The 25,711-nt window shown below is 41.4% G+C and overlaps 2 protein-coding genes across 3 annotated transcripts in view; one reads left to right on the top strand and one right to left on the bottom strand.

Moving 5' to 3' along the window:
• Positions 1–988: 988 nt before the first annotated feature.
• Positions 989–25,711, top strand: part of WDR7 (WD repeat domain 7) — a 258,462-nt gene continuing 233,739 nt past the window's right edge. Inside the window, exons 1-3 of one of the 2 annotated variants that reach the window (XM_063128220.1) lie at positions 989–1,110; positions 20,437–20,608; positions 25,459–25,565. In XM_063128220.1, coding sequence (XP_062984290.1) covers positions 20,450–20,608; positions 25,459–25,565 — 266 coding nt within the window. In that variant the 5' untranslated portion in view covers positions 989–1,110; positions 20,437–20,449. The remainder of the gene's footprint in view (positions 1,111–20,436; positions 20,609–25,458; positions 25,566–25,711) is intronic. The other variant, XM_063128219.1, reaches the window with a different exon arrangement.
• LOC134400467 (RUN and FYVE domain-containing protein 1-like) lies at positions 18,504–18,904 on the bottom strand. The gene has a single exon (XM_063128799.1). It carries the CDS (start codon positions 18,894–18,896, stop codon positions 18,504–18,506), a length of 393 nt encoding a protein of 130 aa, XP_062984869.1. The 5' UTR covers positions 18,897–18,904.

The raw sequence follows: 25,711 nt of genomic DNA, 5'->3' as shown, positions 1-25,711 counted from the left end.
GAAATCTGTGGAACTTTTCCCCAAACAGTAAATAGGAATATGACAGGGTTGCAGGGCGTATGATGCATGGGAAGATTGTGGTGCAAGGGCCAATACTTTGTTTTGAATTCCACACTTATCTCTGTTTTTAGCATTTTAATCACTTGAACTATTTTAATAATATGAAATGGGCAAAAGAGTGTGAATTCAAAGGGTTGCAAGGAGAGAAATGAAAGTATTGCAGGGCTACACTGATTTGCACAGCTACTCCGGTGCCCCATTGAACAAGTAGGCTTTCCCTCTAAGTACAAAAGATCGCATTGTAAAGCACTTTTGCACACAATAAGCATTTCCAGAGAGCAGCCCTGTTAGCCTATTGCAGCAAAAACAACAAAGACTCATTTATTCTGCCCTATTATAAATTATGGACTATGGTATAAAGATTCGTGGACTATTCTGCCATTAGCTTTCGTCGACACAACACAGCCTGTATTAGTCTTCCAGGGCGCAATCCTATGCAGTTTTAGAAGGGGGGAATTCCTACAACTCCCAGCCTGCCCCAGCGAGCATGCTGGGAGTTGTAGGACTCCACACACCCCACCCCGGTTTGAACATGCATAGGATTGCGCCCCGAAGTGTCACAAGAAAGCTCTTTGTTGCTTTTGCACATTAGTAACATGTGTTAATCAACGGGAGTGATATCAATCCTGTGCGCGTGTGTTCCTGGTTGCTTTTGCCCTCTTCACGCCATCCCCCTACACCGGCCTTCTCCTCCAAGCCCACCCATGCATAGTTAGAGGCGGCCAGGCGGGGCTTGAGGCCCGGTCCCTGCCGTCTCCATAGCTACGGCCGCCTGCGGGCTCTTCCTCGCCCCTCCCCTCCACCCACCCATGCTCGCCCGCGAAGGCGGCTGCCGCCAAGCGCCGCTGTTTTGCGACACTTGCGGTAGGAGTCGCGGCAGCTGGAGGAGCCCGTCAGCTGATTTCCAGCAGCAGCGTTGGGAAGGGGCTTGAGGGTGGGTGAGTGGGCAGGCAGGAGAAGCAGCGAGGGGGGGGAAAGAAGTGGCGCCCAGGAGGGCATCCTCCTCTTCCTCCTCCTTCCCCGCGAAGAGGCAGGGCCCGCCTGGACCAGGTACGTGTCTCTTGAGGAGGTGGGGGCTCTGCTTTAACAACCCCCCCCCCACACGCACTGCTGAGTAAGGGGATCTTTCCTTTTCCCCGAGGAGGTGGCAGACAGCCTTGCCCTACCTTTCCCGTTCCCCCTCACAGTGTGGTTATCCCCCTCTTTCTCTTTTCAGGGCTGAGAAAGTGGCACCCTCTTAACCCACCCACCCACCCAATTTCAGTTCTTCCACCTTAAGCCTCTGCTCCCTTCCTCGGGAGGGACGGCTCGTGTAGCAAAGCCCCCCTCTTACCAAGACTCCCAGCTAAAAGGATTTCCGGACATCCGTTTTGCACAACCACCCCCCCATCCCACCCTTACTCATGGATCTTTTCATCCTTCCCCCCCCCCGCACCCCTTTTAAATGATAAATAACAACCGGGGGGAGTTTCATCGTGAACAGCTGTTCTAAGAGACTCGTCGGCTGGGAAGCAGAAGTGTGATGTGCATGTTAGAAACGGATATGTAACGTGCAGTGGAGATTTGGCTTCTTTTCTTAATAATAATAATAATAATAATAATATATTTCTTAGCTGCCTCTCCACTTGGATCGAGGTGTGGAACAACAGTGAATATAAAACACATTGAAAACTGATTAAAAACATAGCATATTAATAATAATAATTTATTTCTTAGCCACCTCTCCACTTGGATCGAGGTGTGGAACAACAGTGAATATAAAACACATTGAAAACTGATTAAAAACATAGCATATTAATAATAATAATTTATTTCTTAGCCACCTCTCCACTTGGATCGAGGTGTGGAATAACAGTGAATATAAAACATTAAAAACTGATTAAAAGCATAGCATAATGATAATAATAATAATAATAATAATAATAATAATAATAATAATTAGGGGCCGGTAAGAAACTGGGGATGGCAAAGTGCAGTCTTTTCTCACTCTTAGAATCCCTTTGAGAAGTGATCAACTTGTCACTTCACCACCAATACTTTATCATAGATCCGCCTTCCCTAACCTGATGCCCTCCAGATGTTTTGGATGACAACTCCCAGAATTCCTGACCAGTGGCCATGCTGGCTGGGATGGATGGGAGTTGGAAGTCCAAAACATTTGGAGGGCAACAGGCTGTCATATGTGATTGGATGGGCCTTGTTAGAGTTTGTTCCCTCTGCCTTCTACTTCAGTCAAAGGGGGCATCCATATCTCCTTTGTGCCAAGTGTGCCACTCCCCTTCCTTTGACATGGGTGGCAGGAGTGTCACTTTCATACCCTCCACCCCATTTTGAATTCCTCCCTTTTTAGCAATCCCTTCCTTTTCTGCTTACATTTGTACCCACCATGGGAACCCTTGCCTTTAATGACAACAGAGCCTGTTGCCTACTGTCCTTGTGCTGGTACTGATATTGGCAGGTCTGCCTTCAGTCGCAAAGTGGGGACCCTCTTAACTCAGTGCATTAGCGGGATGCCCTAGCATTGACTCAACCCAAGCATTGGTGAAACTGGAGAGGAGGAGAAGCCTTCTGGGGAAGTAGCAAAAGACATAAACATGCTATGAAGTGCCTTTAATACATTTCATTGAGATTCATTGACCTGCTTGCAATGTTGTGGGAGCTCTGGTAAAAACATATCCCTTTCATGGTTGCTCAGGATCCTTCCCTTTAGTGGATTGTGAGCTATGGTAGTATGGGGGAGAAAGTGCACTCTGGCATCCCCACAGGTGGATCTGGTGTTTGTAAATACTGACATGAATGGTTGGTGTTGACCTTCTTTAGAGATGATGGCCACTGTTAATTTTTTACAGGTTGTGTTGTAGTTGATTTGAGTGTTAGATTTATTTATTTATTTATTTATTTATTTATTACATTTCTATACCGCCCAATAGCCGGAGCTCTCTGGGCGGTTCACAAGGACTGTTGTCCTTCCCTCCCCAGATACCACAGGACCACCTGGAGGTACCTCTTTTCTGTAGGTGATGCTTTTGGGTAGCTGACAGTCTTCTGTTCTTCTCTTGCCCTGTAACCTTTCTTTTTTAAGGCACTGACCCTCACACTGATAGGATGGCAAATATTCTGTCAGTCTTTCCCAGCTGCTCCAGCTTCCCATACAATCTCATCTGTAGATGGTGTTGGGTTCTTTGATATATGCATATCTCAAATGCAAGTGCTGGTTCAGTGGGACTTAAGCCCCTTTCCTTCCACCCACTTTTGTGTGTAGTGTTCATTGCAGTGAATTTGACTTATTTAGAATGTGGTTCCTAAAAGTAGCAAAGTATTAGTTGTCAGTCATTTGCCTTCTTCAACTTGGAGTTCTGGCATTGCTTTTCTGCCTGTTCCAGAGACTCTGTTTGGTAAAAGTGTAGCTACTTTGCTATTGATACACTACCTTTTATGATTTGTGTTAGTTATAAATGCAGTAGCAAGTGTTCCTTTATATATTAGCAGTTGGTTCCATTGTGAGATTAACAAATGGGTGTCGGGAAAACTGTTGTGGTAGATTTTATAAGACAAGCAAGATGTAGTTTTAAATAACAAAATATGAGAGTAAATTATCTGTAGGTCTTGAATGAGTATGACAAGAGCATGCATGTTAGTAGGTTAACACTTCAGTTTTTAACAACGTGCTAGTGCTGTGAAGAAGATGGTACAGTAATTATGATGAGCATTGAGGGAAATCCTGGTAGCAGATCATGTGTGGCCTCATAACTGAAGCTCTCAGGGTGACATATATGATAAAAACAAATATATTAAGAAGGCTAGGTTGGGCCAGGACAGAGGTTTTCAAAGACTTACAGAAATTTCAAGAATCGGGCAGAGAGTCATAATGCATCCTTGTAGCATTTATGAATTGGATGCTTTATTAAATTCTTCATTGCTAAGGTTTATCAGCTCTTCTCATCCTTATCCTGTTGGGCCAACTGGAATTGTCAACAATTAAAATGTGATGAGAAACTGGCCTGAGTTAATTGGCACAACTGCAGTGGAAGAACCTTTTCTTCTGCAGTCACTGATTGATTGTAAAATTTAACTTTCTCTGTTATAACAAGTGTTTTCATCTAAAACATGTTCATATTTCATCTCAAATGAGTTTCATATTTCATCTCATTAAATCGGATCAAGTGATTGGTATATAACCATTTTGTTTCAACTGTTACTCAGCTGTGATAAACTCATGTTAATAATGTTCAGATAGTCAATAAGTTAATTTATTTCTTATGTGCCCAATTCTGATAAGATTTTATATAATTCATACAATCAGACACCAATATGTTAGAAGTCATACAAAGCACGGTGGGCCGTATTTCAGAGTAAATATGCATAGGCTTGCTTTGCAAGTCATTCTTTGTGAAAATGGAATATCAAAGGTGTACTAAAGTAAACAACTCAGATCAAAGCATTCAAGTCCGTGTGTTCCAAAACAGGCTGGTGGGCAATGTCGCAAAAAGCACAAAGAGGTCGTGGGAGGAGAAGCACTAATAGTTTTGCACATCTTTTTGGTAATAAGCCCATGAACAGTGAAAGCCTAAGGTTTCTAAAACTGCCCATTCCGAATCGCAAAGATCAGCAAGGCCTATAATAGGTGGTAGGCAGTGTATTATAAACATCCGTCGCTATTTGTGCTAACTCTACAGAAGAGACATTATAGACTTGGTCCGGAATTTTGCATTTGGTATCTGATACACATGAGAACTTTGATTGCAACTTACTTCCTGAAAATTAATGTCAGGGGAGGGGAGCTATTTGCAAGAGGAAAGTAGAGTGGTTTTCTTGACTCCCCATTCCAGTAACTCCCCCCCCCCCCCAGCTGAGGTTGTAGATTGTTATTTGTCATGTCAACAGGTGAAAGAACAGGTTTGTGGGGGAAGTTGCAAGAAAAAGAGGCAGGAGAGTCAACATCCAACATCCCCCTCCTTCCGTCTGCTGCTGCTTGCCTACAGATCAGTCCCTTCACTTATGGTTTGCAGTAGAGAAACTGTAGGTTGTATCCCATGTTAGTCTTACTTCGAGTACACCCATTGAAATGAGCAGGATTTAAGTTGGACTAATATTGGATATAACCCCATATCTGCAGTCAGACCGTAGGGCACTGAATGTGACCATTCTGTTCTTATGCTGTGTTGAATTTCATTGTCCTTCTTACCAATTGGGGTTCCCTCCTCTTCATATTATCTGCTTGACATATTTGTTGTGCCATTGACCCTTAAGTGACTGCTGTTACTAAACCAGGAATTGAGCAGATAATGACCGCTAAATGAAGTGCCTAGTGTTTAGTGTAAAAAACTGCACCTCCAGGCCAAAATCCTTAAGCCAGTAGCTTTGAGTTTGTTTACTGGACTTACTCCCAAGTAAGAGTGCATAGAATTGCAGCCTTAAAGCAGAGTTAAAATGCAAACCTGCAAAGTTCTCTGTAAATGCTTCCCCGCCTCCCCTGTCACACTGATAAATATCCCAGCTGAAGTTAATGTGATTACTTTGGAACATAACTCTTTATGGATTAGGGCCATGAAATATAAATCTGGTTGAGCAGCATGTGCTCTGAATAAGTGTGAGATGTTACTATTATGGGTTTTTATTTTGAACAAGAAGTGCTCCACAATGTGAGTTCCTTCAGGAACTGAGAGGTAACTCATGACAGGAGGAGATTCCATTTCCAATTTTTGCAGATTTTTTTTTAAAAAGAAGGCTGGATTACAGTGTTGTTATCACACATACAGTAGTTGTAGAACATCTGCATGTTGCAAATTGTAAGTCTAACGTTTTTGTTCCATTTTTTAATGTATCTCTCATTTAAATCAAATTCTGGAAGGGTTGGGAGTCTTCTTCATAAGCAGAACTTGTGATTTCTCTCTATGGAAACAAAAATAATTATTCAACACATTTATGGACAGTAAAGCATACATATGTTGAATAATTTGTGTTGTGATAGCCTTAATGAGCCTTATTCTTTTTGCATGAAATTATGAAGCACAATTCTAATATTGAACCATAAGGAAGATAACATCAGAATATTAATAATGTTCTTTCTAAAAACTGTAAACCATCATATTGCTTAAAATTGTCCAGCTTAAACAGTAAACAAGAACGTTCATGGAGACGAATTCAGGGATGAATTTTGCCAAGACTTGTGTGCAATGTTTGTGTTAAGTAGTTTATTATTAAAGTTTTCAGTCTTATTAAAACAAACAATGTAAAACATTTGTGTCTCCCAGAAGTGGGGAAGTAGCTTGATTAAGGCCTTGATGTCCGTCCGTCCCCAGCCTTCCTTGGATCAAATTATGTCGGGGGCTGGGCTGAATGTCATTTGGGCCCTGCCTGTCATCCATGCAGCATGTCAGCACAGGCAACTTACCCTTCTCCTGTTGGTTTTGTATGTGGGGCAGGCAAAGCGAAGCTGATGATTGATCCACTCGTTGTGTTCGTAGGGGTGGCTTTGCCGACCACAAAAAGCACAGGTGCACCAAAGCTTCCCTGGCTGAGGTGCCAGGTAGGGGGTTGCTCCACCCTTCAGTTGGGGAAGCACTTAGTGTGCCACTTGCCCTCCCAGTTGAAGGCACTAAGTAAGGGGAACCCCTACTATTATATCTGATCTGTGATTAGAGATAAAGCTGGAATTCTACTCCATACCTCTCACCCTCCCTGTGCTGAAGGGTATCTATGATTTATTTCTGATCACAGATCAGAGATAACATGGCTTCTTCTGCTTGGGGAGTGGTGGAGGTGGGCCCCGGGGGGGGGGGGAGTTCAAGCCTCTGGGGTGTGAAGGGGGGATGTTTGTGGACCAGGTTATGCCTGTGATCCAGTGTTTACTCTTTCCTAGTACAGCCCAATCTCTTCTTCCTCTATATGTCTCAAACCACCCTCTGAATAATATAATACTTAATGCCTCCTGTGGAAAGGAGAGAGAAAAATTAAACAGAACAGACAAAATTAGGTGGATTCACAGTTGGCTACAGAATCGGACTCAAAGAGTACTTATCAATGGAACCTTCTCAAACTGGGGAGAGGCAACGAGTGGGGTACTGCAGGGCTCAGTCCTGGGCCCAGTGCTCTTCAACATTTTTATTAATGATTTGGACGAGGAGGTGCAGGGAACGCTTATCAAATTTGCAGATGACACCAAATTGGGTGGGATAGCTAATACCCTGGAAGACAGAAACAAACTTCAAAGTGATCTTGATAGGCTGGAATGCTGGGCTGAAAACAACAGGATGAAATTTAATAGGGATAAATGCCAAGTCCTACATTTAGGAAATAGAAACCAAATGCACAGTTACAAGATGGGGGATACTTGGCTCAGCAATACTACAAACGAGAAGGATCTTGGAATTGTTGTAGATTGCAAGCTGAATATGAGCCAACAGTGCGATATGGCTGCAAGAAAGGTTGCATTAATAGAAGTATAGCTTCCAAATCACGTGAGGTACTGGTTCCTCTCTATTTGGCCCTGGTTAGGCCTCATCTAGAGTATTGCGTCCAGTTCTGGGCTCCACAATTCAAGAAGGACGCAGACAAGCTGGAGCGTGTTCAGAGGAGGGCAACCAGGATGATCAGGGGTCTGGAAACAAAGCCATATGAAGAGAGACTGAAGGAACTGGACATGTTTAGCCTGGAGAAGAGAAGATTGAGGGGAGACATGATAGCACTCTTCAAATACTTAAAAGGTTGTCACACAGAGGAGGGCCAGGATCTCTTCTCGATCCTCCCAGAGTGCAGGACACGGAATAACGGGCTCAAGTTAAAGGAAGCCAGATTCCAGCTGGACATCAGGAAAAACTTCCTGACTGTGAGAGCAGTACGACAATGGAATCAGTTACCTAGGGAGGTTGTGGGCGCTCCCACACTAGAGGCATTCAAGAGGCAGCTGGACAAGCATCTGTCAGGGATGCTTTAGGGTGGATTCCTGCGTTGAGCAGGTGGTTGGACTCGATGGCCTTGTAGGCCCCTTCCAACTCTGCTATTCTATGATTCTATGAAGATATAACTAAAAAGGGGAAAAGAAAAGGGTGGAAATTGACTGCTTTATTCATCAATTAATAAAAAAAATATCAAGGATTTGCTCCATGTATAAATATGTCTTCATTTCCCCCTTTCATTCATGTCACTTGTTTGTGGGCTGTCTGCATACAAGTTGTATGCCCAATGATTTATATCTGGGGGTTACTTAACTTTGATTTCCAGTTAGTCACTCTGTAGAACCACACTGTATGTGACTTTTGTTCATTTCCAGCATTTAGGCATTTGTACAAGTAATTGCGTGGATCAACCAGTTTTCATGGGACATATTTAGAGTAATATTTATGTTCATGCATTTAACAGTGGGGTTGTTCCCAAATAACCATGTGGATTTCATGTTACACTACATATTGTGTAATATCTTATCTGACATGGGTCTTGAAGGATAGAATTTGTACCAGAATATGAAGCAGCCAAGTTAGAAAAGGAATCAATCTGTGTTACTTTCTAAGCAAAGCTTTTTAGTCTGGTTCACATGGCTTGTTTAAGTCACAATGAGCTGCAGCAAATGCTAGATGGTTTTTGAATATTCAAGCCACAGCCTGGAGTTGTTATGTCGTCCGAGCCTCGGGACTGTGAGTTATGTGAGGGTTAAACAAAATGGCAGCCAGCATCTGCCACAGACCACTGTGGTTTAAATGAGCCATGGTGGGTTGTTTGATTGTCTCAATTGCATAATTGTGTTGCTTTATAAACTGCAATAATCTTGACCCTGGACTGAGATATAAGTGAAACTGGAGGGAAAATAGTGATTTCAATTTACTTCCAAGGTTTGGACTGTGTGTTATCCTAATAAGAGAAAATAGACAAGCATTTCAGCACTTATTAAATGTTCCATTAATTTCAGAGATTGAAGTGTGCACATTTGAAATCCTCTTTATGTTTAAAACGTATTAAATCTTGTATAGTTTTGTTCCTCCTTTGGTGCTATTTTTTTTTAAAAAAAAGGGTTGTAAGTAACAGAAGCCTAAGATATTTCAGGCTAATGAAGCTATATAAAGAAAGTATGTGAATTCACAAGTGAGTTAATGTTTTTATTTATTGGCATATTCTCAGAGTTCCTTCCCTCCACTGTGTTGGGGGATTACCCTTTTAAGTAGTGGCATAGCTAATTTTCCAGGTCAGTTCAATCTTGGGGCCTCCTGCTGATAATGATAGCCTGATTATGATCGCTACTGTGGATTTGTCACCATGGCAACTAAGACTGAAACTGCCCACTTAATTTTCTATAAGCCCACAAACTGGTCAGGCTAAAAATAGTGATTTAGATTTTTATTTGCTTCACTTTGGCAAAACAAATAATTTTCATGCTCATTAAATACCCAAGCACATTTCACTGTGTATTCTCACATAATGCTTTAGAAGGTTAACCGTGGTTTGTTGCTCTAGCCACGAATTGCCTTGCATATAAAGCTGTGGCTCGTTTCTCCCTGAAAGTTGTAAGCCAGGGTTTGTTTTTGGGTAACAACTCTGTCTTGTCGGGGAGAGACAAGCCAGAGTTCTGGATTTTGATGTCATGCTAACCAAGCCAATTTGCTCTGTTGGTCCCCTCAACCACACTTTGTTGTGAATGCTCCCAAAGGAGCTCCCTGAGGAAGAAGAGGTGCTAGGCAGGACCTATATCCCCTTTGAGGGCTGGAGGGATAAGTTTACACAGCAAGAAAAATTGCTAAACACCGCAAGACTTTTAACAGGACTCCGGATTTCCCCCCTTTTCGCCGCAGCTTCCTCAGAACCTCGCTATAATTATTACACCACTACTAAGCTTGTTCTGTGGGAGAAAAGGTGAGGCAATTCTTAAATTGTTCTTCTCCCCCCAAACATCTTTGAATGTCCTCCAAGGCAGATTGACTCAAATCCCAGGCAAGTTTTTGGAAAGCTTCAGGGATGGTGAGGGGGTTTTTTGTTTTGAGCAGCTGAGGATAAATTTACACACATCCTATTGTCAAGCATCCAGCCCAGAAGGGGAGCCTTCATGAGTGTGAGGTAGCTGCTCTCCAGCAACCCAGCTCTTTGCCTTGTGCAAGAGTGTCTCCCAGCTAGCCAGCGGCGTTTTTGAACCTCTCCTGGGCTGCCTTGGCCACATCTCCTCCTCCCTTCCTCTTCCCCAGCCAACTTCTCCTCCGTCACCTATCAGCACGCACAGATGATGTCAACAGTGAGCCTGGGAGGAGGGTGGCTTCCCCCAGCTGGGTCCTGGCACCTTGTCTTCACAAGCTAGGTGTGGGAGGGCTACTGGCAGGTCAGGGGTGGTGGTTAGACAGTAGTGGGCCTTTTTAAGGGCATGGGCCTTTGGCAGCTGCCTTGCGGTGCTGACTGCTGACACTGGCCCTTAGGACACATGGCTGGAATGCACAGATACAGAATTCCCTAATCACCACCTAGGGCTTATTTGCGTTAAACTGAATAACAATGAATCAAGGGAAGTTTTAGTATTTATTTTGCCCTTTTGTATGCTTTCTACTCTTAAGAAACAACATGGTTCTCAGAACTAGGATTTGCCTTTAACTCTAACCTACAACATTGGATCCATATTTTAAAACTGTGTGCCCACTTCCCCTTTCATTCAATCTGCTGTATTACAAATTTGTATCTAAACTGACCGTTTTGACAATTATGTAGGCTTCAGGTCACAGGGCAGAAGCTGGGAACTAGGACAAATTAATTTTAAAAAAGAAGCAAGATGAATGTCTTAGAATATTTTACTCCATTCATCAGGGTCCCTCAACCCTCTGAATCGTATTGGGGGAGCAGCTGTGGGGAAGAGAGGGTGAGGAAGTGTGCTTCCACAGGCCTAGTTCCCTAAATCTGGATCCAGCCCTAAAGGCTGTGCCTTCATAGACGAAATAGGCAACTTGTCCTCTCCAGATAGGTCCAATGTATGAAGCTGCATGCTAGAAATTTTGTGTTGCTTGCCAGTTTAGGGGAATGATCGCCATTTCCCCCAGAGGGTTTTGGTTTTGCCGAGGTCCTCTTTCCCAAGAACCCTGAAGATTGCTGTGAACCCATGTGGCTCTCTTCCCCCTTTCCCTTGGATATTTATTTATAGGTGGCTCCCAAAGACCAAGTGAACAAATTCAGACATACTTTGTACTTCTCTTTGCCTTAGTTTCTCTTTCAGAACTCTTCTATTTCAATTGTTCTGTTCACATGGGGCAGGTGAAGCTTCTACCAATGATATTCTAGAGTGCACCTTTCTTACATTAAGTGAAGGACTGCCATTTATTCAGTTGGAGACAGTTTTCTAGTGAGGACATTTCCCTTCCCTTCCTTACGCTGGCTTAGCCACCTCCTGCTGAAGGAATCCCTCATAAGAGTGAAAGATTTCTTTTTGCTCAGAGCAATGCTGCCTGCATCCCAGTCTTTGCAATATACAAGCCTTCCCTCAGAATGATGGGCAGTATATTGCTTATAACTAAAAGTTGGCTGAATAAAAAGCTTTTCAGTTGCAGGGGTTTGACGTGGACAGAGATTGTAATTAGACTTTTGTGAGAAGGTCAGAAGTGCAAGACCCATGAAGTATTTGTAGCAGAGAGAGAGAGAGAGAGAGAGAGAGAGAGAGAGAGAGAGAGAGAGATTTCTAAGTCACACAGCATGCATTTAATAAATAAAATGTTCCTTGCCACCTTGAATAGTTTTTATGTTTCCTTATTAAAATTGACCTTTAATACTATTTTTCCTGCTTTTGGGAAGGGGTAGGAAATGAAAGAGGGCATAAATATGCTGTTCTGTAAGAGCAATAAACAACCACATTGCACATATTGGCATGATGCTCAGAATTGTGGCTCTCTAACGAAAGAATTACACAGGATATGCATGCTGATTCTTCAAATAGGAAAAATAACAACAAATTTTATCTTGAAGTAAACTCTGTGAAGCCCGGGAAAGTTATATATTTTGTTTTACATGACTTTCATCATGCCCTATTTAACAGTTGTTTATGGACTCAGGTACAAGACTGTATTGGGATTTTATTAATAATATAATTGCCACTAGTGGCCACTTTTCTAACTGGAGGTGCCCAGTTAGAAGAGAAAACCATAAATAAAACATATGGCAGAGAACCATAAATAAAACATAACATGTCCTAAAGCAAGTTAAACAACTAAACGTTGCTGAAAATACAGTGGAATTTAAGAGCATTATAGACTGAATGTTTGGAATGGTTTTGTCTTACCATAATTGTAATAAGTTCTAGGGTTCTTCTGATGGTCCTTATGTAAAGTGATTCCTTAATGGCATATTTTTATGTCCTCCAAGCGTGGGGGCAGGGGGACCAGTCCTTCAGGAAAAGTGTAATTATTTATGGCCCTTAAGCTTTAGACTGTTCGTTAAAAGATAAATATGCCTGCTACTGTAGTTTTCCATCATTGATGTAAAAATATTGATTTTTACACTGAGATACATTTTGTATTCTGAATGTAATGATAGAGAAGCCTTGTCTGTTCTAACCAGCCTATTCTCTGTCAAAATGAGCTTATACATCTCGAAAATGAAGACATTATTAAAAGCATTGAAGTTCCGAACTAAAAAAATGGGAGGAAGCAGGTAGTTATCGAAACAACGTTTCTTCTTTGAATAGATTTAATACTTTCTTCGTGAAAGCAGATTTCCATGTGAATCTTGATACAGCTTAGCCTTCTTCATCATATTTGCTGCATACTTGATAAATTTCTGGTGATGAGGAATTTTATACACCCATATGGGTGTGTGAACATTATATACCATGAATGCCACATGGACGGTTTTAATGAAGTCATTATATTATAAATCACTGGGGTCTGTATATTTTTTTATGTACTGTTGTAAACTGCCCAGAGAGCTTCGGCTATGGGGCAGTATAGAAATAAATAAACAATAAGAGTAATCCTAAGTTGATTGTTTAAATGTAGTCATATACAGGGTAGTCATATACATTCTGTATTATGCTGCAGATATTGCTTTTTGGCTCCTTTGAAGTCATCTATTTTGGGTGACAATTGTGATAAAAAAATTAAAAAGCCAATTGGTGTGTGTGTGTGTGTGTGTGTGTCATATGTGTTACTTAGCATCTGTTCAATTCTGTACTTTTTATTATTAATATTTTTATTGTGATTTTACTTGATCCATATGCAATTGCAGGGTTAGACCTCTCTGGTACCTAAAATTCAGTGCTACATAATTTGGAAATGCATTCCGTTCTGTGCAGTGCTACTGCTTACAAAAGTGGCATTAGTTCTTAAATATTTAATGCAGCTTATCAGGAAATTTAAAATACTTTTCCAACTCTGGTTAACAGTCTATGCCTTTCATTAACTTCGCTCAAAATTCGAGTGTCTAGACTACATTCAAAGCTAAGTATATTTCTTAGTTGTGAAACTGAACGATCATATCAGTGTTCAGTTACTTAATATGATTTTTATGGTCGCCTGTCTTCTAGAAACCTTACAAACCATCCAGCTCTCTGAAATGAGTTATTGAGAGGCGGCGACTAGCACTTAGGCTTCCAAATTTAGCAAGCTCCATGTAGGAATGGTGGAATATCAATGTAATAATGAATAATTCAACTGCTCTTAGTCATGACATTCAGAGAAGGGCTATGCAGGGCAATAGAAGTCCACCTTACTATTAGAAAGCTTAGTGCTGCCTCCCACAAGCTGCTGAGATTTTGCGCCACGTTGGTTGCATGCTTTCATGTTTATGGCTTTAAGACCTAGATGTTTGTGGAAGCTGAAACTGTCAAAATGCCGAATGCTGTGCCCAAAACTAAATTCTTCAGTTCTGTTTAAGTTTTGCAAAAGCATAGAGTAGACGTTGGCAGACTTGAGAGGAGCGAGGTTCCTCTCAAATTGTTTCGAGAGGCTTATGCACATTTGGCCCTTCCAAAGTGCAGGTTGGGTCAGCAGGTATGAGCCTGCTCCACCTTCCATGGGTTCATAATACACAAGGTAGGGAAAGAGTGAGGAAGGTGTAATGCTGCAACAGCACTTTCCTGCTGCGGGTCTGGTGGCTTTTTAAATTACTACTGATTCTGATCAAACATTTGTATGTCTTCCCCCAAATGGACTAAAATTCTACATTTTAAATAGTAACTTGGGAAATAGCACTTCCTATCTTTCCTCTCTCATCTCACACTACTGCCCCGCTCGTGCTCTTCACTGCTCTGATGCCATGTTTCTCACCTGCCCAAGGATCTCTACTTCCCTTGCTCGGCTTCGTCCATTTTCTTCCGCTGCCCCTTACGCCTGGAACGCTCTTCCAGAACATTTGAGAACTACAAGTTCAATCGCAGCTTTTAAAGCTCAGCTAAAAACTTTTCTTTTTCCTAAAGCTTTTAAAACTTGATTTTGATCTGATTTTTATACTGTTAGTTTTACTCTACCCTGTGCCTGTTTGGTGCATTCTCTTCCCCTTCTTATTGTTTTATTATGATTTTATTAGAATGTAAGCCTATGCGGCAGGGTTTTGCTAGTTTATTGTTTTACTCTGTACAGCACCATGTACATTGATGGTGCTATATAAATTAATAATAACTTATTAATTTATTATTATTTATTTATTTATTTATTTAGCACCATCAATGTACATGGTGCTGTACAGAGTAAAACAGTAAATAGCAAGACTCTGCCGCATAGGCTTACATTCTAATAAAACCATAATAAAACAATAAGGAGGTAAAGAGAATGCAAACAGGCACAGGGTAGGGTAAACAGGCACTGGGTAGGGTAAAATTAACAGTATAAAGTCAGAACAAAATCAGGTTTTAAAAGCTTTAGGAAAAAGAAAAGTTTTTAGCTGAGCTTTAAAAGCTGAGGTTGAACTTGTAGTTCTCAAATGTTCTAATTCAGTTGGCTCTTGCCATTAAATGTTGTTAATTCTGTGCTTCATTCTGTTCAAATAATACCTACAAGTCATTATCAACGTGGGATAATTCTTTGAATCCAGCACAATCCTAAGCATATCTACTTGGAAGTAAGTCCCACTGAGTTCAATGGGACTTAATTCCATATGTCAATTTATGATTGCAGCCTTAGATGTTAAAACACAATCTTGTTTTGTATATTTTGCTTCCTCTTTGTACAGGTTGTGTGTTTCCTTGCATGTGATTGGTCTAAACACACACTATGCCTAAGGGGAGATGTGTAGTTTAGATAACTGAAGGTTGATGTAAACAGAAGCTATTCAGAGAACTGAGGTAAATTGACATGCTTTGAATAAACTATACCTGATTCAAGATTTATTGACTTCAAACAATTATCAGAGCAGTTACAACACAGCACCTGAAAGACTTGCAAGACTTTATTTGATTAGAGAAAGGAAGGAAATGGCCATTTAGGACTCAATCTTATGCTGTTTGGATGGTGGACACAAGCTAACCATTCTGGCTGGGATATGTACTGGGAGTTGAAGGACAATTCTGTAAAACAATTCTGGTCCAAAACGTCATTATATATTTTTCTGTTTCATCGTACTATTGGCTATCTGTTTTTCAGGTCACATTTTGCATGGCTTTTCTGGAGAGGATCTGAGCTATTAAGTGTGCTTTGCTGTGATTGGCAAACTCTGCTCTTCAAACTTTAGGCCCACTGTCAATAACATTAATGAAGAAATTAGCCCGGCCAGAACAAAATGGGTAAATGACATTTTGGAGGGTGGGGTTCTCATTTGCATTTAACATGATAAATGTTGAGTGTATGATTCACCCATATCGATCTGCCTGCATCAGGGACCCTATTTGTGTGCCTCCTTGTAAGAGCGGTTTGGATGATTGGCTTAAGGGTGCCTTCTCAGTAGTGGCTTCTCACTTGTGGAATCCCCTTCTGTTTCAATTTCAGTCTGCCATACTTCATCATTACCAGCCTTCAAGCATGCCCTAAAGACTCCACTTTTTATCCTATCCTATAATTTAGTTAGGTTTCTATCGGGGCTTTTGTCTATATAGTAGACCGCCCAAGAGCTCCGGCTATTGGGCGGTATAGAAATGTAATAAATAAATAAATAAATAAATAAATATATAGTAGCATCTAATTTTAACCATTACTTTTGATTGTATTATGGTTTTTATTGTTATATTTTGTGGTTTTAAGTTTTGTTGTATGCACCACATTAGGTTTACCTTTATAAGCAGCTTATGGTATATGTAGGAGCTATGAGGCCAGGGAGGATTTGTATTTCAACAGGGCTGGCCTTTTCCAGAAAGGTAGTCCAACTCAATTGTCTGTCAGAGGGTTGAGATGAAACGGAGGTCAGTTCCAGAAGGGCAATTTCAGTCATTGGGACTGGTGGGAACAAGGAGCAACATCAAAACAAACATCAAAACAAGCAAGTCTCAGAGTCTGGGACTTAAGCACAATGAGTGCTTTGTTGCACATAGGTAAATGGTTGCATGCAGTTAAAGGGCAGGACAGGGGAGTGACCAGTTGCAGCGCCGAGCAAGGCAAAGTATTTGGGTCTCAGGAGGCCTGTGGCTTTTGACAGACGTTCAAGAAACAGGCCTTCCAGAAGGGATGCAATTCCAAGTTTGCCTTTCCACCACTTGCATATCAAAATGGTTCATTTCTGGCAATGCAGCTTGCTCTGAGAGATACATCATTAAGCTTGCTATAATATTTAAATGTCGCCCTGACTAGGATGACGTCCAAACATAGTCTGATTATGGTTTTAGTGAGATATGAACAAGCCTAGTCTCTTCCAGGGCCAGCAGCACACAGCGTCCACTCCCTTTTCCTGTGTAGCCAGGAGAAGAGGAGGTTGGAAGGCTTCACTTCCACGTTTGGTTAACTTCAGTTTGCCATGTTGTTTGTACTCATTAATCTGAATTCAGACAGTGGAGTGCTTCAATCTTTCCTGCCCTGACCTCAGAGTCAATTAGCCCTATTCATCACTGGAGCTCCCTTCCAGGATCTACGATCTGAGCATTCTAACTTGTGCTATGTCGCCCTCATTCTTTCACTTCTTTATAAAGGATCTCCTCAGATTCCCTCTCACCCGCACAGTACAGCACCTTAACTTTCTCTTGTCCAGATTTACCACTAGGTGTCTGTTGCCTGGAAAAAGAAGGAAATCGTTTCCTTATAAGGTTACTTGTCCTTGGGATGGTGATGGCAAGTGGATCTGCGTGCTGCAGGCTGACCTCCCTCTGTTCTTCCAGCAGCCTCTGCTCCTCATGAGGCTGTGAGGAAGCATTGGGAAGCCAGATGGCACCGTGCCAATCCACTTCCATTCCAGCCACCCAGGCCATGGCATGGAGCAGAAGCAAGCTCCAGCTGCACACAACCTCCCACACTTAACTATGGTTAGTTTAAACACGCCAGCTTCAGAAACCATGGTTTGATGTTAGCTTATTGATAACTAACCGTAATTAAGACTATAACCACAATGTATTTGGTTCACTTGATATAACAAACTGTGCGTAATGACAAATGGAAGTGAAAGTTTCCAGAATCAGGCTCACGGTCGTATGTGAGGAGGAGAGGAGGGACGCTAGGCTCATTCACATCTCATTAAACCATAGCTGAGTATGATGTCTGAATGTAGCCAGTGTATTTTTATGTGCTTGGGCACCACATGTTATACAACACTGCTGTATTATACTTTGCCTTGTAGAGTGCTATAAGGTATTAGGATTGTTGGATTGGATCCAGGATCTACCTCTGGGAGAGGGAGGGCTCTGCTTATGGAAGGTCTGACTGATTTAGGGGATCCCCTTCCATCAACACAAACCACAGCTCGTCCCATTCATCAGGGTCTCCTGACTTTCGGTGTAGCATTTTCAGGGTACTGGATGGATTGCTGTGGAAAGGAGGGGGTGGGGAAGTCCACTTCTGCCAGCGCAATTGATCCCCTGTAAATCTGGATCCAACCCACCTTGTCTAAAGACTGTGTAAAATATCACTACAGTGCTAATCTTAATAGCACAGGTGGAGATGATAAAACTGCTTCATCTGCCCTTGAAAAGGTCGTTTTACTGTGTAATTTGTTTAATGGCAGCACATATACAGTTTTAAGGAAAAGGCTTTGATAGCATGCCAAATTAGCTGTTTACCACTAAAGTGGCGATGCACTGAGGGATGAAATAAAAGCCAGCTGTTGTCTCTTTCCCTGAAGCACACGCTCTGTCTGTCCTGAAAAAAAAACAGACAAAACCACCAAAGGGAGGCAGAAAACTGTCCCAAGAACTGTACTTAAGAAACATGTCAATATGCAAAATATTGCTAATCCTCATATTTCTGTGATCTGGTCATAACTCGTTACGTAAGAAATCCCTTTATAAAAGTATTGGGACATCAAATAGTATCTAAATAGATATTCAAAAATTCATAAAAATATGAGAATTCGGAAAAAAAAAAACCCATACAAAGTGTCATAGCCATAATAATAGCCACTCTGTGTATTTTTATGAAAATTTAATAATAAAATTCGCTCAATAGATTCTTGTGGTCCAAGAGTACTTTTAGGTAGTCTGCCAGTTTCTTTTGCATCACAGCAAGATAAAGCCACGCTCTGCCCCTTCCTATTGGGGTCTTTAACTCTGGCAGATTTCTCACACTTGTTGCTAAATCTGATGCTTCTGGACAAAGTTTCTCCACCAGTTCTAAAGGTCCAAAGAATGATTTGTTCTGCCCAATAAAACTCTTCTTAGCTTTGAGTCCATGTTTGAGACAGTGTTCCATCACCACAAAGAACTGTTGCAGGGGAGGGAAGTCAGAATCAAGAGTCCGACCCAAACTCAGAGCTGACTGTATTAAGACTTTAATGCTCAGTTTCATCATATTCATGAGATTTGAACGCTCTTCCATCGTGTATTTGGCTGAGCATGTTTTCCCTCCTGTCACAGCCTCGTATTCTCTGCGGTCCCGCACTCAACACACATATTTTGGCTGCTCAGCGCTGATAAGCTTCCCCAAGGAGGGCTCCCCAGGGAGGCTCTTCTTAACAACACCGCCCCACGCCCAAAATTTAATAATTGTTTTTGTATAGCGTCCTGAACATTATATTGGGTAGAATCCAATGCTCATGTGATGGACTCTTCCCTTCCCTCTCTAGCCCCTTGGATCCTCCAAAAACTGTTCCAAAACCATTCCTAATTTTGCTGACAGGAACAGTTCCATCCGCAAAAGAACCTCCTTTGTTTCCATCCATTTACTCCAAGTACTTCAAGGCTCAGCCTTGATTTTAGAACAGAGCCTTTGTTTTGGGTCTATGGCTCCCCCTACAAATACTATTGTAGTAATCTGTATAGTTTTCAAGTCTTTTATCTGTTGTATGCAGAATATCATTTTGAAAAAGAAATTGAACATTACATTTGACTTGAAAACTTTGAGATTCATTTCCCAATTTTGTTTCTCTTGGGCTGTGGTTGCAGATAAACCATGTGCAGTTTTCTCTCTCAAAATGACTGCTGGGAGAGGCATAATAATGAACACAAACTAACAAACATACTAGTTTCTTGAATTGAATATTGCAGAATCATTAATTGCAATCTATATATTGAGTGGGCCACTGTCCCCTCTTGACAGTAATTCATTTGGATTTTTTCTAGATAAATAATATACCTACAAGCAGGGCAGCCCGTTTACTAACAGGGACTGGCTGGCGAGATCACATTACGCCAGATCTTTTACAACTTCATTGGCTGCCAGTCCAGGTCCGGGCCCGATTCAAAGTGCTGGTATTGACATTTAAAGCCCTAAATGGTTTGGGGCCAGGTTATTTGAAGGAACGCCTCCTCCCATATGTACCTGCCCAGACCTTAAGATCATCTACAGGGGCCCTTCTCCGTGAGCCCCTGCCAAAGGAAGTGAGGCAGGTGGCTACTAGGAGGAGGGCTTTCTCCGCTGTGGCACCCCGGTTGTGGAATGCGCTCCCCAGAGAGGTCCGCCTGGCGCCTACACTGTACTCCTTTCGTTGCCAGCTGAAGACCTTTTTATTCACTCAGTATTTTAACACTTAATTTTAACTTAAATTTAAATTATACTGTTTTAACTCTGTATTTTAACCTTACATCAATTTTGCTGCGTGGTTTTATCCTGGTTGTGCTTTTTATATTGTATTTTGTATTTGTGTTTTTAACTTGTTGGTTGTTTTATGATGGTTTTAATTTTTGTGAACCGCCCAGAGAGCTTCGGCTATTGGGCAGTATAAAAATGTAATAAATAAATAAATAAATAAATAAATACAAAGCTTGTGTAGCATGAGATATACAACTACTTAACTTTATAGAGAACATTTTTTAATGTTTGAAGTGCTTCGTGTACCTTATCTCAGTAATCTTGCTAATAAAATGAGTTCGTGAATCTTTTATGTTTGGAGTTGAAACATTATCAATTACATTTTCAGGTGTGAAAGCATAATGGCAGGCAACAGTTTGGTCCTTCCAATAGTGCTATGGGGACGCAAAGCACCCACTCACTGTGTATCAGCCACCCTCTTAATGGATGACGTGTCAATGATTGTAACGGGATGTCACGATGGACAGATATGTCTTTGGGACCTGTCTACAGATCTAGAAGTAAGTTTAAACTGTGCTCTTCGTGATGCCTTTCAAAACATCGCAAAATATTTTATTTAAATATAGCTGTAAGAGTTTGGTTTATAGCAATGCAATTTAAACACATTTCTGGACAGTTTCTAATCTGAATTGGGTAGGTATCGGGTAATCTACAGATAAAGCATAGTTGCAGTACTTATGCTTCCCTCAAAGCAAAACCTTGCCGCTTGAGCTGATGCACAGCAATCAATATATGTTATTGATATTCATGGGCTTGCTTTTGTAGGACAGAGTGTTGATTCCCCCCCCCCTAAAAAATCATTAAGCCATGGAAAATCAATGAACCCTGCTAAAAAGCGACTCTGTAGGGTCCTCTTTCCCCCCTGACCTTTTGGAGGTCAACCTGCTAGATCAATTTAACATGAATAACTAATACAGACACCGAGCCTGTTTCTCAATGTTTCTCCTAAACCATTCTTCTAAAACTATTATTATTATTATTTATTATGGTGGTGGTGGTGGTGGTGGTGGTAGTGGAGAAGTATAGTTAGGTGGTGGCGGCTGTGGCTGCACAAAGCCTTTGAAGATTGGGCAGGTTTGGAATCCAAATACATGAACTAGAAGCTGGAATGGCAGCTCAGATCTTCTGTATGCCAGTACTTGCTATTTGTTGCCTTTTTACCTTCAAAGCCAGTTGCATGCATATAGAAAATCTCAAGGAACCATGGAACTTCCTTGGTGGTTAAATTCAAGCAGGTATCTGCTGTGTGAAATTGCAATAACTTTTAAAAGAAAGTATTTTCCTTCCACTTGTCTTCTCCTTCTGATGCTAGATAAAGGGAGACAAGTGGCAGCTGATTCAGCCAATGGATGCTCAATCTCATTTAAAGCCATAGATCTCATTTAAAGCCATTTAAGTAGTGGTCTGTTTGGAAACAAATCGTTGTAAAGGTTTTAAGTGTCAGGCAATCCTGAAGTGAAAGCAGCAGTACAAGGCAGTGTTTATGCTGGATACTTGTGTTTCTCAGCCAATGAAAGGTGCCTAGCCAACCTGATGCACCTTTTTAGGATGCAAAGCACAGGTGTCACCTACATCAGCAAAGGCTGTCCTACACATCGTTTAGATGTTAGATAAAGGCATCAGCTTTATTTATTTATTTGTTTATTATTTATTTATTTATTTATTTCATTTCTATACCGCCCAATAGCCGAAGCTCTCTGGGCGGTTCACAAAAATTAAAACCATGAAGAGCATAATAAAACAACCAACAATTTAAAAACACAAATTTGTTGTTTATTCGTTCAGTTGCTTCCGACTCTTTGTGACTTCATGGACCAGCCCACGCCAGAGCTTTCTGTCGGCTGTTGCCACTCCTAGCTCCCCCAAGGTCAAGTCTGTCACCTCCAGAATATCATCCCTCCATCTTGCCCTTGGTCGGCCCCTCTTCCTTTTGCCTTCCACTTTCCCTAGCATCAGTATCTTCTCCAGGGTGTCCTGTCTTCTCATTATGTGGCCAAAGTACTTCAGTTTTGCCTTTAATACCATTCCCACAAGTGAGCAGTCTGGCTTTATTTCCTGGAGTATGGACTGGTTTGATCTTCTTGCAGTCCAAGGCACTCTCAAAATTTTGATCTGATTGGAAGTGGCCCATTCCAGTCCATTTCAGTTCACTGACATCCAATATATCTATATTTAATCTTGACATCTCACCAACAACCACATCCAATTTGCCCTGGCTCATAGATCTTACATTCCAGGTTCCTATGGTGTGTTGATCTTTAGAACATCGGATTCGTCGTTCACCACCAGCACCGTCGGCTGCTAGCCATCCTTTCGGCTTTGAGCTAGCTGCGTCATCACATCTGGGGCTAGTTGAACTTATCCTCTGTTCCTCCCCAGTAGCATTTTGACCATCTTCCGACCTGGGAGTCCCATCTTCCGATGGTATATACCGACATATCTCTGGTTGTACTGATCCATTTAGTTTTCATGGCAAGAATACTGGGGTGGGTTGCCATTACCTTCCCCAGGGATCGTATTTAGTCTGACCTCTCTACCATGACCTTGGGTGTCCCTTCACGATTTAGCTCATGGCGTCCTTGAGGTGCTTAAGCTCCAGCACCACAACAAGGTAACAATCTCCTTTGCTGGAGAAAAACAAATACAAAATACAATATAAAAAGCACAACCAGGATAAAACCACACAGCAAAAATTGATATAGGTTAAAATATGAGATTAATACAGCAGAGTTTAAATTTAAGTTAAATTAGGTGTTAAAATACTGAGAAAATAAAAAAGGTCTTCAGCTGGTGATGAAAGGAAAACAATGTAGGCGCCAAGCGAACCTCTGTGGGGAGCTCGTTCCACAGCCGGGGTGCCATAGCAGAGAAAGCCCTCCTCCTAGTAGCCACCTGCCTCACTTCCTTCGGCAGGGAAATTATAAATAGTTTTTGTATACAAATAAAGCAATACAAAATATGGATTGGTCTTGGAACCCCTTGGCTGCAAGCTAGAGCAATATTGATGATATTCATTCGGTATTACAAATAGGAGGCAATATAGGAATTACCTGGAATTTGGCATTTGATGGGTAGTGTAGTCCAACATGTCTGGCGGACACTAGGTTGGAGAAGGCTGCATTCAATAGATGTTTCCTCTTCCCATGTATGCCATTACAATCTCCAAGAAGTGCACCACAAGAACTATTTGTAATAGCTGATTTTCAATTCTGAAATACACATTGCCAACTTGACAGAGTCAAAGTCTGAACAATTTCTGGAAGCACTGTAGAACCTACCTACCTATTTGTTTATTATATTCCTGTATTGCCCAATAGCTGAAGCTCTCTGGTTGGCATTCGAAGCTCATGGTTAAGTTGGCAAAGCGTGAGCAAATGCCAGTGATAAGTTTAATTTCAGGGTTATTTTTTTACCATTTTCTCTAGGTGGTTTAATTAATAAGTTAAAGTTAAATTTGCGTAATACCAAACCCGCACTAGAGATGCCATTTTTTTTCTATTTCCTTTTTTAAAAAATGAAACATACGTAAAGGAACATACAGTTTAATGAAAACCTACTACACATGATTATGCCACTCATTCTCTATTAAGTTAGGTCATCAAAACCAAATAGCCTATAAAATTGTGCTGTTAATTAGAAGCTCACTGATTAAAATTAGCTTTCACCTTTTAACCTTTGGCTAGAGCTATAGTGTATTAAACTAATTAAAACATGCAGCCCAATTTAATAGATTTCAAGTTCTTCTGGTGTGTGTGTGTGTATGTATGTGTGCTTGACCAATATCAATCCTTCATGACAGGAACATAGCAAACCTCATTCTGAGTCAGACCACTGGTCCATCTAGCACAGTATTGTTGACACTGACTGGCAGCAGTTTTAGGCAGGATTTGTTTCAGCCATACCTGGAGATTGAGTTTGGAACCTTTTGCATGCAAAGCATGTGCTGTATCACAGAGCCAAGGCCCCTCCTGTATAATGAAGCCAACTGTGTACCTAACCTAGGTATGGGCAACCTCAGGGTGCATGTCTGAAGCATGCACCTTGAGGGGGTCTCCGTGGGTAGCCTGGTGGCCTATTCAAATTCCTCTTCCTGCACCTCTTCTCAGCTATAGCTTTTCCCCCCTTTGGAGTCTAAAACTGACTTTTTTTTTGCAGCTCTACCACATTGGACTCTGTGGTTTTTCTCTCAAGAATAATATTGAGGAGGGAAACCATAGAGTCTGGAGGGCTAGAGTGTCTTTTGCCACTCTAGCCGGATGTATTCCATGTTTCTCAAGAACTGTTCCACAGAGTTTGGCAGGCTAGAGCAAACACATCCTCTGTTCGCAGGGAGAGGAAAACCTCCCCTGCCTGGGGAGGGGAGGCTTAAATTCTTGATGAAGACTCCCCCCACCTGGGGAGGTAAGGAGGGAGTCTGTTGGTGTGTGTGTGTGTGTGTGTGTGTGTGTGTGAGAGATAGAGAGAGAGAGAGAGAGAGAATGAATGAATGAATGAATGAATGGTGGGAAGGTTGTATATGTGTTTATGTATATTTTACTTGAGGGCAGAGGAGACCTGTGGCTCACCACCACTGGCTTTGGCCACATCTATTGCTGGCGTGCTCCTCTTGATCTGGTGCCACATGTGCCTCTCAAGGCAAAAAGGTTGCCCACCATGATCAAAATACATAAACCAACATGTCAAAGTCATACTTCTAATTTAAGTAAGCATTTTTTTTAAAAAAAAAATATAATTTGAAAAGGGGAGTGTGCCCAAGCAGAAGGCTTCCTTTATATGGAATATAAAGCCCTGGGTGTTAGTAGTAATAACAAGCATAGCGTTTATCATTTATAAAGTGCCTAAATTTTTGTAGTTGCTGTACAAAGATTAAAAATGACACAGAAATTTTGAGAAGCTAAGACATTAAAAAAAATATTCATTGGATTTGTTAACTATTTAGGATTTAACATAACTTCTGTTCAAGTTACGGATTGGTGCAACATGAACGAGTCTCAGGCTCACCTGTTTCCTCTTCCTCCTTGCCTTCCTGTTGCATGGCTTGGCATAAAGTCTGAACAGGGAAAGAGATGAAGACAGACTTGTTCTACTGCTTCACTGTAAAGGAAATATTTGGTTTAAAGTTCTTTTAGTATATTTTTGAAATGACATATTAGTCTCCTTTATACACTTTTATTTCCAAAGTTGTTGCAAGTGATGCAGCTTATATAGAGAAATACAGACATGTCTAATTAGCTACTGGCACAATGTTTTCTCAATCGCTTTGGTACTTTTTCTATAGCAATTGTGCTAACTCATTCAGAAATCTTCTTGTTAATTGTTTCTCTGCATATCTTTGTTTCTCTGATTCTAGATAAATCCTAGAGCTCTGTTGTTTGGTCATACAGCTTCAGTTACTTGTTTGTCCAAAGCTAGTTCTTCAAGTGAGAAGCAGTATATAGTGAGTGCATCAGAAAGTGGGTAAGTGGTCTTTTTTCCTGTATTTGATTACCTGATTACCCATCCCCATTCTGTTATAATATTCATTGTTATGCAGTATCATAGGGCCTATTTGGGCAACGCTTTTCCACCATGCTTGCAACCAAGGAGAGATCAAGAGCACTCCT

This window comes from Elgaria multicarinata, chromosome 6, assembly GCF_023053635.1.
Source record: "Elgaria multicarinata webbii isolate HBS135686 ecotype San Diego chromosome 6, rElgMul1.1.pri, whole genome shotgun sequence".
NCBI lineage: Eukaryota > Metazoa > Chordata > Lepidosauria > Squamata > Anguidae > Elgaria > Elgaria multicarinata.
The sequence above is the reverse complement of the archived record's forward strand: the minus strand, read 5'-3'. Positions and strand labels throughout refer to the sequence as shown.

Excerpts from the sequence above, each read along its gene's own strand:
- LOC134400467 (XM_063128799.1), bottom strand. The coding sequence starts at position 18,896 with ATGGAAGAGCGTTCAAATCTCATGAATATGATGAAACTGAGCATTAAA.